The sequence below is a fragment of the Mustela erminea genome, chromosome 14 (assembly GCF_009829155.1).
Source record: "Mustela erminea isolate mMusErm1 chromosome 14, mMusErm1.Pri, whole genome shotgun sequence".
Taxonomy (NCBI): domain Eukaryota; kingdom Metazoa; phylum Chordata; class Mammalia; order Carnivora; family Mustelidae; genus Mustela; species Mustela erminea.
Genome location: NC_045627.1, coordinates 35927399 through 35941962, shown reverse-complemented (window position 1 = coordinate 35941962; position 14564 = coordinate 35927399). Strand labels below are relative to the sequence as shown.

General features: G+C 49.9%; 1 protein-coding gene across 2 annotated transcripts in view; it reads right to left on the bottom strand.

Moving 5' to 3' along the window:
* Positions 1 to 14564, bottom strand: part of HK1 (hexokinase 1) — a 78472-nt gene that overhangs the window by 26851 nt on the left and 37057 nt on the right. For both annotated transcript variants that reach the window (XM_032312018.1, XM_032312017.1), the window contains 2 exons: positions 5479 to 5627; positions 866 to 985 (listed from right to left, as the gene is read on the bottom strand). In XM_032312018.1, the coding sequence (XP_032167909.1) occupies positions 866 to 985; positions 5479 to 5627 (269 nt within the window). The remainder of the gene's footprint in view (positions 1 to 865; positions 986 to 5478; positions 5628 to 14564) is intronic.

The window sequence follows — 14564 nt, the reverse complement described above, 5'->3', positions numbered from 1 at the left end:
AAGCAGACTGGTTAGGAGCACCGGCCCGGGAGCCAAACCGCCCAGAGTGAGTCTGGGCTCTGCTGCTTCCCAGATGGGTGATCCTGGGCAGGTTCCTGACCCCTGCCAGCCTCAGTGTCCTCATCTGTAAACTGGGCGTGTTTGAAGATACCGTGTTCACTGTGGGGTGCGCGTTCGAACAGAGACCCTCAGTAACATGAACTCTCAGGGTCCCTATTATGAGAGGCTTGTTCACAGGTCGCTGTGTGTGTTTTCTGTCTCTCATGTCGCACCTACTCATTCTGTCTCTGTGCGTGCCATCCGAGGCACAGTGGTGCCCTGGGGTTCGTCTGAGTCCCTCCCTGCTGAGCAGGTGAATGAATCAACAATGACCCACAACACCATGGGCACGAGGACCCAGACAGAGGTCACAAAGGGCTTCTCTGGGGATGGAGCTGCTCATGTGCAAAGCTTTGGACATGAGCTGCTCGGGTGCAGCCCGGGCACCCGAGACATGGGGTCCTGACCAGACTCCCCATTCCCGGGACAGCCTCCAGGTAAACTCCACATTGCACAACCCTGACAAAAGGTTTGCCTGCCTCTCACCACTTCCACCAAACCTACTGTCTTTTCTTTCACTTGCTTGGATTTTATAAATGTCCCCACCTACCCCGTCTTCAGAAATATGGAAATCCCTTAAGTAATTGAAAGACAAACACAGTAACACGATCTCACGTTAATTCCTACAAATGTTTCTTGAGAAATACAAGATAGGTGGGCCATCTGTCCAGGAGAGCAAAAGGGGAGAAAGGGTTGGGAAAGGGGGCTCATTGACTTTCCCACTCTGGGGCTCCTGCGGGACCCGCCAAGCCCAGAGTGTGCTTACCTCGTCTATTCTGGACTGCCGACAAGGGAAGGAAAATGTGAATCCCACAGGTAATTTCTTGTCCTTGATTTTTTTTTTCTCCATGAAGTCTCCCAGGCACTCAGCCACATGATCAAAAAGCTGGAGGAAGCACAAGAGAGCTGTAAGGAGGGAGAGAGGGGAGCCCACATTTGGGGGAAAAATGTAAACAATTCCCTCTGCACACACAGAAAAGAGCGCGGCCGTAACGGCTGCCCATTCCCGCGGCGCCCTGCAGCACCCCACAGCACCCCGCAGCCCTGCCGGGAAAGCCAGGCTGGGTGTGAATGCTAGAGAGAGTCCCTTAAAGAGAGACTTCCCTGCAAGACGGCACAGCGCAGGAAGCCATTCAACCCTTCTATCAGAACTAGCCACTGGGTGCTGAGGAAATTTTAAAGTACTAGAAAATCCCCCCAGCCCTCCATAACAGCGAAGCAGAGGGTCTCTATCAGCCCAGGGGTGGCGTGGTGTCTGGCCCCTTCTCTGGATCTGGATCTTTATCTCTATCTACCTCAGTCTGTGCAAATTCCAAAAATTCTATGGGCCGTTCCAGAGCCTCTAGCCCACTGGCATGATTTCACAATCTTCAGACTGTCCTATTTTTACTTTTTACTGAAGTCGGATACACATGCACAGAAAAGTGCACACAGCCAAAGCACAGCGTTCACTGGCTTCTCCCCAGCCCACCTGCCTGTGTCGCCAGCACCCGCGACGATAAACCCAGCTCTGCCAATGCCCAGACTCCTCCCTCGCGCCCCCTGTGGTGACTGCCACTGCCTAACCCCACAGGGGCTCTCGGCGGTCACTGTGATGTCTAGTGCTCTGGATTCGCTCTGCCAACTGTCTACTACGCATAAATGCAAGGAGGGTGCGCTCTTTGGTGTCCGCCTTCTCTCCCTCTACATTACATGTGGGAGAAACATCCACACTGTCGTGTGCCTGTAAACTAATCATTCTTGTTGCATTCAGTGGATTTCAATTTAAATTCACCTGCTCCGTGGCCCATTGCCTGGGAAGGCTCACCACCTCTAAGGCAACCTTTTTGGATCTCTCTAATACCTCCCCTCATCTCTAAAATGTATCCAGAATTGAATATAATGTTTCATATGTGTTCTGAACACAGGAGAGCTTAGTTCAACTAAGACTTTCCCTTTTCCTTGGGTCTATACCTCTATTAATGTAATCAAAGCATATATATGCTCTTTTGGCAACCAAGCCAGTTTAGGTAACCCTGTCTTTTTCACATGGCTGTCGTAACACTAGACCTCCTTTATGTATGGGACTGACAAAGTCACGGAGCTTCCAGAAGGCCAGAAGAAGGCAGTGTTGATAGGGCCAACCACATGGTCACAGGAAGCAATCCCAGCCCATGTTCCCAGACAAGCCTCTCTTCCCAAAAAGCTTTCCTTGCGGGGATATCCTCAAGAGGGGGCCGGAAGTCATCGTTCCTATCCCCAACTTTCCTCAGAAGCTTCTGACCCAGCTCTACAGTCCGAATTTCCTGTGGGGGTAATGGAAAACCCGCCAATTTTGATTTAAGAGCCTCTGTCCCTGAATCACCATTACTCAGACTGTGGCTGCAGCCGGTGACTCTGAATGAAGAGACACATGACCACCTTCCCTGGAGGAGCCCGGCTAAGTCTCCAGCGACCTACATTTCTAAGTCACATAAAGCCATTACTAAGTCCGTCAGCGAGCCCCAGGTCATCTGCTCTCACAAGCCCCATGCCCCGCTGTGACCCTCCCAAGAGATGGCCCCCAGGGCAGGAGGAGGGTGGAAGGAAGGCCCAGGCAGGAAGAAACAGGGAGACAGCAGGCTGCAGAAACGGATTCCCACGGATGAGGCGCTGTAGCGCTTCCAGATCCAAGCCAAACACAGCTACCCCGCAGCGCTCTGTTAAGAAGGAAATGCCCACAGCCGGGAGCTCCCAGCCTGCTCAAAGAGACCGGAAGCCACCACCACACTAACCTAAGCCTGTGACCGACAAGGGAGGGAAGCTAGTCTGCCTCGCTGGGCTCAAAATTCTTGTGTCTAAAAAGCACGATTTTTTTCTTTCCAAACAATGCAATCATTATTTTAAAAAACCCCAGAGAGTCAGTTTCTCCCCCACTGAAAAGGGTAAAAATGATGAAAACAAAAATTTAAATATTATTCAAAATTTCCCAAACTAAATAAGTGATTTAGATTATTAAAGCTGAAAGATGAACTGAACTTTTTGGGATAGCGTGTGTGTGTGTGTGTGTGTGTGTGTGTGTGTGTGTGTGTGTGTAAAGGGGGGGGAGATAAAGCAAATAGTTAACGGTTGGGGAATGTGGATGAGGGTATATATTGGAGGCTCCTGGTGCTTATCTTAAAACTTCTCCGTAAGTTTAATATCATCCCAAGTAAAAGGTTTAAAAATCTATTTAAAATTCCTGTATGTTTCAGAAGATGAGACCACCACCCCGTGAATTCAGGGCTGTTCAGTCTGAGTCTCTGCTGCTTCACAGGCACGTGGGGCCCTTGGCCTCCTGCCGGATTCTACAGGTCTGTCAGAAAAATGGCCTCTGATACTTGTGTCTAACCTCAAACCAAACTTCTGAAGCAGAGTTTCCTGTCTCATCCCTACTTTCAACTGCCCACCCTCTTCCTCAGCCCCTGGACTCTCCTCCACAGCCCTCACATTTCCTCGCCAACCAAAAGGTTTAAAGACAAAAAGACCAGACCCAGGCTCAGAGTGGTCCACGTTGCTGAAACCCTACCAACCGGGCCCAGACTACGTGGGTGCAACTCCCAGCTCCAGCACTTCTGAGCCGTGTGACCCAGCAGGCGGGTGCTTAACATCTGTGCCTCTGTTTTCTCATCTGTAAAATGGGACGGGCGGCGAGCGGAGGGAGCACACAGAGCTCCGTGAAGTACTGCGATAATAACACAGCATCGTTCCCCTTATCGCCATCCTCATCACCTTCTCTTTGCAGACTGCTTGGAAGGGGACGGGGCAGAAGCAGACAGCAGGAAACAGTGACCCTGGAGCTGAGAAGAGGGAGACAGAGGCTGGGACAGAGGACGTCACGGGGGGCGCAGGAAGTAGTCGTCACTGTGGAAGTGAATATACAGCCAGGTGGGCCCCTATTGGGGGCACCCCCTTAATTTACAGACCCTGCTCCTAAAAGGTGAAGCCCAAGTATACAGGACCATCTCAGCACAGGCGACAGTCCTGAGGGCAAAGGCAGCATGGTGGCTCAACCCAAGGCCAGTTGGAACAGACAGTGACAGGTCAGTACTCGCTGCCAGATGGGAAGAGCAGGCTGCCACCTGGAGGCTGCTGGTCACTTGCAAGGACAAGGCAGCAGTCGCCAGGCTGGACTGGGAGATCCAGCAGCTGGCAGGCCTCGCGCACCATCGGACAGATGGGCCGGTTTCTGCAGCCCAGCAGTGCGGGGATAAGCAGGGGAACCTCTAGGCAGAGCCATCCAGTGAGTGACACTCTCATCTGTGCTGGAGACAGTGTCCTCTTCAATGCTGCCTGCAACCCAGTCGGAAAAGCTCTGAACCCAAGCCCCCAGGAGCACGTGAAAGGCTAGGATTAGCCCTTTTCTCTCAGAACAGAAAAAAAAACAAAAAAATAAAAACCAACCAACCAACCAACAAAAACCACAGAACCGGCAGAGCGCTGGCTCCGGACCCACCCACATTAACTTAGAAACAAAGAAGAGCCAAGAGGAGAAGGCTCCTGGGTCTCATCTCAAAGTCCAGCTTAGAACAAATGAGTTTTCTGGAGAACTTAGTCATGAACCTTTACGGGAACACACCCTTCCTAAAGCAAACAGTTGGCGAGCTCTGAATACATATCCGGGGCAGCAGCCATGACTCGGGGGGGCAGCAGCCATGACTCGGGAGGCGAGCTCCAGACCAGAGGGGCCGGAGCAGCTATGGGAGGGCGGGAGGAGCAAACCCCACGCGTGGCAGGCAAACTGGAAGCCATGATCTGGAAGCGAGGGCCCCACAGCTCACCACAGCCAGAGAGATGGGGAAGGGCAACAAGCCCTTCCGATGGTGCCCGCAGCCCCTTGGCCAGCTCTGGAAGACAGCCCTCCCGGGGGTGCCCCACCAAGGGGACGGGCCTCAGGTATCAGATGTGAGGAAAGGAGGTGGTGCCTTTCTGAACCAAGGACTCTCAGGAGGCTATTCAATCCGGTAGCCAGGAGCCCTTGACCAGCCCTAAGGCCACGAGCTCACATTGCTGCGGCCCCACAAGGTGACATGAGGCCTGGGCCCCAAATGAGGTGGGTGAGGAGGCCAACGACCTAAAGAGCTGCTTTCACCCAGGCGCTCTGCGAAACCTGCCCCAGGGGGCCAACCCCAGGATCCTTAGGAAATGAATGCATTTACCCACAGAGCTGCCGGGCACCCTCTTCCCGGCACCCCCCTCCCACCTGCCAATTTTCCCAGATGGTGGGCTCTCTTTTAGTGGTCACACCTTTCCACCCAGCAGCCCCTCTCCGCGTGAATCTATGAGGGACTCCTTCCAGGGGCTCAGACACCAGAGCTTGGGGGGGCGGGTTCCCGGAGGCAGGAGCCCACTGGGGCCAATCAGAAGGGAGCAGGGACCCACCTGGCTTCCGCTGCCGTGCACGATGTTCTCCGGGGTGTCATAAATCTCGGACTCCATGTGAACATTCTGGTTTTGCTCATGATTCACTTGCACCCTCAGAATTCGAAAGGAAGACCCGCCAAGATCCAGGGCAATGAAATCTCCCTTTTCTGTTTAGGGAGACAACAGGGATCACATCAGGGTCACATGTGACGGGAAGGCCCCACACACTGCCCGCCTCTTGACAGGGCCCAGCTGGCCTGCTTCCCTCATGCAAACCTCACCCAACCACTGCCTACCTGGAAAACACGCCAGGGAAACCTCCCCAGCCTGACACGTGCCAGCCAGCTCCAAGCAGGAGAAGGCGAGGGCCAAATTCCATTCAGAGGCCCACCCGAGCTTTCTCTAAGGCCCAACCCCTTCCCCCAGGCAGCACCATTAGCCATAAGATAAAAAGAGCATTTCAACTCCAAGAACACCCCATACCTGAGGTCGGTCCCATGCCTTGAGTTCCTAACACACCCCCACTCACTACCCGTGGGAAGAGGGATAGGGGATAAATTGTGGTAAAATCTACATAACATAAAATTCACCACTGGAACCATCTTTAAGCAGTGATAAGTACAGTGTTGTGCCTGCATCACCACCACCATCCATCTCCAGAACTACTCCCTAGAAAACTCTAGAACCATTCCCTGCTCCCCCCCTAGCCCCTGGTCACTGCCTCTCGCCTTGCTGTCACCTTGGATCAGGATGCCTGATTGCAGGAGTGGAATCACACAATACTTGGCCTTGTGTGTCTGGCTTCCCTCACTTTGCATAATGTCTCAAAGTTCATTTTGTAGCCTGTGTCGGAGTGTCCCACCTCCTGAAGGTGGCTGGTAGAATCCACTGTATGTCGTTACCTCACTGCCTATCCATCCAGACACCTGCCGGGGAAGGTGTTGTCTCCACCCAGGGAAGGCTTGTAACAGAAGTCCCTCTTGGTCACATAGGAGGAAATGGCCTGACATGGTTGCAGCCTTCAGGTCTGATGTGGGCCCTGACAGAGGCGTGCCTCAGTGGGACACAGATGATGGCACCGTACGCAACCCAGGGTCACCAGATGGCAGCAAGGAAGGCGGCCGTGGGAAGGGTCCCAAACCATCCAGCCACCATCTAACATTCCTTACCCTCTTTCTCACTGGTAATTCTCACATGCTTCCAGAAGCATGGAGAAAATCTGTGAATTTTACTACTGATGTGACATCCTCAACTGATTCAGTGGGTATCGGGCCAGGGGTGACAGCCCCCCCCGCCACCCAGAGCCCCGATAGTCCCCAAAGTCCCCAATCCTACAGCAGCATAGACATAAGTCTGCTTGGGATCTCATCTTCCTAGAGAAGCATCTTTAACATTGTTTTTCGATAACGGCATCATTGAGATCTAAAGCACCAGACAAGTCACCCACTTGAAGTGTGTAATTTCGTAGTTTGTCGCATCATCTGTGATGCCACCAGGGCCACAGACCAGTTTTAGAGTGCTTTCATCACTTCCAAAAAGAAGTCCTGGACTTTTTAACTGTCTCCCTCTCAGGCAAGCACCCTCTTCTCCCCCCTGCTCTAAGCAACCATTAATCTGCTCTCCATCTCCACAGCTGTGTCCATTCTGGACCATCTGTATGAGTGGCATCACACAGCATGTGGCCACCCGTGGCCAGCATCCTGGTGTATTGGTCAGTATGTCATCTCCATACGGCCAAATAATAGCCCATTGCATTTACCCATTTGTCTGTGGATGTAATATCTGGGCGGTTTCTCTATTCAGATTCCCAGCTTGTTTTAAAAATTGGGTTGTCTTCGGAGTGTTGAGTTGTAAGAGTCCTTCACGTTCTAGACCTAAGTCCCTATCAGATATAGGACTTATAAATATTTTCTCTCATTCTGTGGATTGGCTTTTCACTTTCTTGATGGTGACTTTTAAAGCATGAAAGTGTTCCATTTTGATGAAGTACAATATATCTGTTGTTTTTCCTTTGTTGTCTGTGCCTTTGGGGCCATACCTTAGAGGCCATTGCCAAATCCAGGGTCACAGAGATCCTCACCTACGATTCCTGCCAGGAGTTTTATACTTTTAGTTCTTACACGTCAGTGTTTGATCCTTTCCGAGTTGATTTTTCTTTATGGTGTGAGGTAGGGGTCCAAACTAGTTCGTTTATGTGTAGATATCCAGTTATCCCAGTACATTTGCTGCAAGACAGCTCTTTCCTTCATTGAACAGTCCTGGCACCTTTGTCAAAAATCAAGTGACCATACAGGTATGGGTTTCTGAACTCTCAATTCTCCCCACCTCCCCCAATTTTGATATATAATTGATACCCTGAACTCTCAATTCTGATCCACGGCCATCCTTATGCCAATACCTCAGTGTCTTGATTAATGTTACTTTGTAATAAAATTTAAACGAGGAAGTGAAAGTGTTCTAACTTTGTTCTTCTTTTTCAAGATTGTTTTGGTGTTTCTGTGTCTCTTGAGCTTTCTTCTTCTCAATTTTTAAGGTGATGGTTAGAAAGAATTAAAAAGCCTCTCTTTTGTAAATCTTGTATTTGATTCCATCAACTTGTCAGCTCTGACACACGGCTCTATTTCTGGAACTCAGAATGGTGTTTGATATACAGTAAGAGCTCAACAAATACTTCAACCCAGGAGGGTGGTAAGGAATCAATAACCAAAGAATTCTCCGAGTGAATTTTCCCCATTCTTAACCTCGCTCTCAAGTTCCTTGATGGAAAAAAACCACAACCTGGGCTTGTTTGCATCTTACCCATGGCACCCAGGAAAGATCAACAAATGCTCGGCGGATGCTTGGTTATAGGGGCTGGTGACCCAATCATTCCCTCACTCAAGGTAGCCCTGCTCATTGGTCATTAAGCACAGAGCAGTGACACTGCTGGCCAGTTGTCTTCTTAGCTTACAGCTTTGTTGAAAAATTATTCACATAGCATACAACTCATCTTATTTTTTTTAAGGTTCTTATTTTAATTCATTTGTTACAATTCATCCATTTTAGTGTAGAACCCAGTGGTTTTCTAGTGTATATACAGAGTTGCACAACCATCACCTCTACCTAATTTTAGGACGTTTTCGGCATCCCAGATAGGCACTCTGTACCCATGAGCCGTCACTCCCCACTTCCTGGCAACCCCTTTCATCCACCAACAATCACAAATCTACTATGTGTCTCTCTAGATCCTCCTACTCGGGACATTTTGTGTCAATGGATGCATACAAGAGCTAGTCTATTGTAGATGGCTTCTTTCACCTTCTATAGCTGATGTTTTCAAGCTTTGTATATGTGGTGGTATGTGTCAGTACCGCATCCATTTCTGGGACCGAATTATATCCCATTGTATGAATATTATGACATGATGCCACTGGTTTTAAATTGTTTCTATGGCCCAAAGGAAACAGACCAAGGGAGAATGCCAAGAAGCAGGTATCACAGATCGGTAGGAAATTCTGACCCTGATTTTGTGGGGTGTTCAAATCTATTTAGAGGGCTTTTTTGTTTATTTGGGTTTTTTTTTTTTAAGATTTTATTTTTAAGTAATCTCTACACCCAGTGTAGGGCTCCAACTCACAACCCTGAAATCAAGAGTCGCATGCTCTACTGACTGGGCCCACCAGGCACCACGGTTTAGAGTTTTCTTAGGGTTCCCATCAGAACCCTAATCTCCATGGTGCTCAGTTAAAAAACTGAATTTGGTACAAGGCTGCTCCTCCTCTCGGGAAGACGAATTACTAGAATATCAAAAGCCTTTATTTTACCATCAACCAACATTCACGGAGCCTCCGTGCATTCTAGCTAAGTCCTTCAGATGCATCATTTTATTTTTAACTCCCTCAACCCTATGTGGTAGGTACTACTGTGATCCCCATTTTACAGGTGAGCAAGTAAAGGCTGGGAGGGGTCAGACGTCTAGCCCAAGCTCACAACCTAAGTGGCAGAGCCAGAATGCGAACCCAAAGCTTAGAGTCATTACCACAATTCCAACTGCCTGCTGGACAGACATCATGGACACAGGCCCCCAGGGGTCGCTGTGGACTGAGACTCCAGCACCACCAGAATGGCCGCCTTTCTGGGGTTCCTCAACATCAGCGACTCCTCTCGGATTTTGGGTTCATTCTGCCTCATTCTCCAGTGAAGACAATGCACACTCAGTGCGGTAAACAATTCCAACCCACTTGAGCAGATGAACGAGCACAAAGGCAAACACTGTGCTAGCATGAACTTATGGGTGCTTTTTGCTTTGTTTCAACATTTTTTTATTGCTTTAATGTTTAAATAAACATTTATTTATTTCCTGTTATAAACTGACTTTACATCGTAACTTTAAAAAAAAAAAAAAATAGCATGACCCATTTTTCGGTAGCTAGCCTGGTCCAAAGTCTCATTTCCAGTTGAATCAATGGTCTTAAGTGAAAGCAGCTTCTTATGCTCAGGGGCCAGGTGTCTGTGGGGAGGAGCTCGTGGTTAGTGGGGTCAGTGCCAAGTCAGATCAGGTGAGAGCTTTCAGATCCTGCTGCGGGAAGGAGTCAGATTTCAGTCAGCACCTCCATGGGACCCAGACCTGAAGTTTTTCAAGCAGGAAAAGTGCAAATGACCTCAGCTGCCAATAACCAAAAGACTCTGGCCTTCAGGTACACGGGGCTGGGCCCCACTTACACAACCCTGTGAAGACCAGTGGTCCATGCCAGCCTCCCGCTGTGGTCTGTCCGCGCCAGCTCTCCCCTGCTCTCCTCAACAAGCACAGGTCAACAGGGTCCCAAGAAGTTCGAGTCAGACATGGCAACCAGAAAAGGTGACCTTGAGATGTCAGGAAAACACTAAACACTGGACACTCCCCACACCTGGAAGTGGGAGTTGACCATTTGAGGAGGGCCTTTCCCAGAAGGCAGTTTACATGGGGTCATGGTCAGGCCCAGCACGGTTCCTGGTCCCTCCCTGAGTGGTGGCCCTGGTTCCAGGCCATGTTTGTGACTGCCCAAAGAAATGGCACCTCCTTCTGTAAATCACATTTGCAGCTTGGGAGCTGGGGGACAAATATCAACTCATCTTCCTGGTTTCCAGAGACGGAAGCTCAACCAATCCAGCTGAACAACCCGCTCCTGGTCACACCTATAGTGGTGCCACAGCCCCACCCTTTCCTTAGTCACCCGCGTATTTGCAAATATTGTGATGCTCATTATCTTCTAGGGGTAAGTGGCTTATCTTCCTCAGCTGGTTGATAAGCAACTCGAAGGTGAGGGCAATGTGACACGCTTACTTCCTCCCCCTCCACCCTCATTCCCCAGGGCTCATGCAAGCAGGGAATCAGGGCTGGCTGCTAGTTTGAAAGAACTGTCTGGGTCAAATGTACGCCTGTCTGGTCCTAGTGCCTGCCAAGGCAAAAGATACCAAGGAATGACGTCTGGTAAGGGCAACAAGATTTCCAGTGAACTTTGGTGGCTGTCTAGCCTCTCTTTAGATAACTATCCTCCCCATTTTTCATCTGAGGTTGGGGGTAAGCTGAGCCCCTGCTCCCACTCCAGGGGGACCAATGGTCATCCAGCAGCATCCAGTCTCCCACCCTGGCCATCATGATTGGCTCAGGACGGGCACATGACCTGAGTCAGCCAGCCAATCATCACCCTCTCCAAGACCATGGCTGAGATCAGGAGCTCTGAGGCAGCGTGGGCTAGAGCTGCCAGAGCCATCCTTGTCTGCCACCCTAAGGAAGAGGCAGCCCTCAAAGGCAGCCAGCACCCAGACTGCAAGAAGGGACAGGCGAGTCTTGGAATACAGAAGCCAACTTACAACTAGATTTCCCAGTTATATGAACCTAAAATGTTGCTCTTTTTGCTCATACAAATTTGAGTTCGATTTCTTTCAGCTACAAGGCTCCTGAGCCCGATACTCTTTATTAGGGAAGGAATCCCCCAAACGCCTACTTACCCTGCATAACAAAGGGCATCTATTGGATCTCAGGTTGGTTCCCCATTAGAGCTTTGGTGTCCCATCCCCCCCCAGCAGAGGAGGAGAGGAGCCCCCAGATCACAGCTCTGGTGCCTCTGCTGTGGGGGGACAGGAGTGAGACAGCCTGCCTCTGCTGTCCCCTTTTTTCTGCCTTCTCCCCTGACAGCATCATGGAGAGGCCAGTGAATTCTCAAAAATTCTGAATCTTTTTTGTCCAGGGCTAGACCTACACATTTAGGCCTGATGGTGGGGCTCCTGTGACTGGCAGCATCGGCTGGGAAGGGCCCTCCCAGAAAATTCTTACAAAGTTGGTTGTTAGATGACACTAGCGTTAAGGAGGACAAGGACCCACTAGAACTCTCACGGTGGTTGGCAGCTTCCAAAGCACTTTTCGTTTGATCCTTTTGCAGTCTTCTGAGGCAGGGAGGGCAGGGTCCGATAACCCATTTTACAGATGAGGAAATGGAGGCACAGGAAAGTTAAGGGACACCTCCAAGGTCAGACAGATAATAAGGAGTAGAGCTGGAGATTAATCCAGTGTTCTGGGTTGGTTTGCCCCCCCCCCTTTTAATTCAAGTTCGGCCTCTTTTTAGAGCACTGGGCTTCCCTCCAACTACCTCTTCAAAACTTTGGCCTCAACCTTCCTTCCTGCCCCTGCTGCCTCCTACTTACAACTTCTTCCCACATTGCCCATTTCTACTGAAGCCAGCCAGGAGAACCGCTCTTCAGATGCTTCATTAAACAAAGCATCTGAAGGGCCTCTGGCGACTTTCCATTTTATGATGACCGCCATTATTCCCAGCAAATAATGGAAAACAAACACAGGGACAGATGTCTCTCTCAAGTCCAGGTCTGCACCGGACAAAATACAGGGCAAACAGAGAGCCCGCCTTCAGGAAATGCCTACCTTTGCCCTGTTGGATGAATTGATTCTGTATGTGAGATGCAAAGGCTCTCCCTGCGTGTCTGCAACCCAGCTACTCAAATAACAGTTGTACGCCTCCATCAGAAACCCAACCAGAATCCGAGACACACAGGTTTCACGGGTGGAGAGACAATCCAATCATCTTGCCAGATCCGGAAACAGAGACAGGGAAAGGGAAGTGACCAGCCCAACTGCCATGGGTATTTTCTTTCCAATCTGGGGCCAATCTGGGGCCCCCAAAAATTAACTGAACACACTGCAAATCGAATATTTTCCAACGTATCCTTTGGGTAAAACGTGTGCTTAGAACCATAAGGCAGAAACAGTGAAATATTCAACTCAATTTACCCTCAAAAACCTTGCACCTAACTGGTATTTCCAATATCCTTACTGAGAAATGAGAAGAAGAGAAAAAAGGGGAGGTTTCATGAATGAGACCCAGAACGAGCACTTCTGAGGGAAGCGAGACGTGGAGGGCCAGCTGTCCCCAGAGACTCGCAGCTCTGAAAAGGGACCTTCTGTTTAGCCAAGTCACCAAAGTGAAATGGCTTCAATATCTTCCTTCTTTTATTTATTATTCATACCTTTCCTACTCCAAAAAGGATAGGCAACAGCTAAAAGCCACTTTAGGGTTTAAAAAAAAAAAAAATTAACATATAGATTACTGAAGAGCAATTTAAAGAAAAACCACTGCCCATAAAAGATGTGCAAAAGGGGGGGAAATAATAAAAATGTGCTGATACATTTCAAAAAAAATCAGTAGTTTTAAAACTCTGAGGCCAGTTCCCTGAGGTCAAGGTCAGCAGGAAAGGAAAGGAAAGTTTTGTTTCTCCCTTTGACTCGGAAGTCACCCCGCCCTTAGCAGGTGGGGGCATCTCTCCACCGAGCTGAGTCCAATTTATCCCTCAGTGGTTTGGGATTACCACTAATTCTGTCGCTGACTAATTATACAGTTAAAGCAGTGATTAACATTTAAAAAGGGAACACCTTGGTTTACTATCAAGGAGGTCTGCATTCTGACTACTCCAAGGGACTTCTGGTTGTTGGTTGATAAGGGGGTACAGGCCACAAAGGGACAGGGAGGGGACTGGGGGCAGGTATGCGAGGCCTTGGCCTTCGAGTCAGTGTCAATGCCTGTGTGGGGCTGTAGGGTCGGTTCCAAATGGATTGTGGGCCCCAGGGCATAGGAACTGAGCCCAACCGTGAATATTAGGAACAGCTATGGGGAGCAAGGCCATAGGGTGTGTTAGGGTTGCACTGTGACACCCCCCCACCCCGAAAAAGATACACTGAAGTCCTAACCCTTGGGACTCGGAAACGTGACCTTGTTTGGAAACAAGGTCTTTGCAGATGTAATCAGGTTAAGATGAGCCCTGAGTGTGGGGCCTAATCTGATTAGTATCCCCGTAAGAGGGAAATGCCCTGTAATGACAAGGGCAGAGACTGAAGACATGCCGCTGGCAGGCCAAGCGCCACCGAGGACTGCCTCCCACCACCAGAAGCCAGAAGGCGCTGGGAGGCAGGGGTAGGGCTGGGCGGGGTGAGGCAGAGAAGGGGGCTGAGAGCCATCAGGCAGACCCAGGCTGCACAGGAGGGGGATCCTATTACTGCAGAGCTTTGGTTTCGTCGCCTGTCAATACCACTCTTCCATCCTCAGAAGCCCTAAGTATTTGTCCCATTCTTACTGGGGAAGAGAGAGGCTCAAAAGGAGGCCTGGGGCCCAGGCTGTGGGCTTCCGTTACCACACGTGTCATCACACTGAGAACATGGCTGACGGTCAGACACGTTCTTTTACACAACACAAAGAAAGAGCGAACACCAGCCGTTACCATTTTCCAGTGCAATGACAGCACAGTGCACTACAGTTAGAATGCCTCAAAATAGACGGAATGTGTAAGAAAAGAGCAAAGGTTACGGGAAAAGGCAGGTACGCCAGGTTCAACAGATTTCTTTTCTGCGGGACAGCTCAAGGCCTACTGTGTCTTGGCATGTGTTATGAAAGTCTGAGGGAGGGCTGCAGAGGGTTTTTCCCCAGGGAGTCTGAATGCTGGGCCTTATTTTGAAAAATAGTCAATGGGGGTAAATGGCTAGGTGACTCGTACAGCTGGATCACACTTAGAGACCCTCAGCTCTGCAAATGGTTTCTGGAAGGGGAAAGGAAAGCACCCCCAGCTGACATACAGTCCTG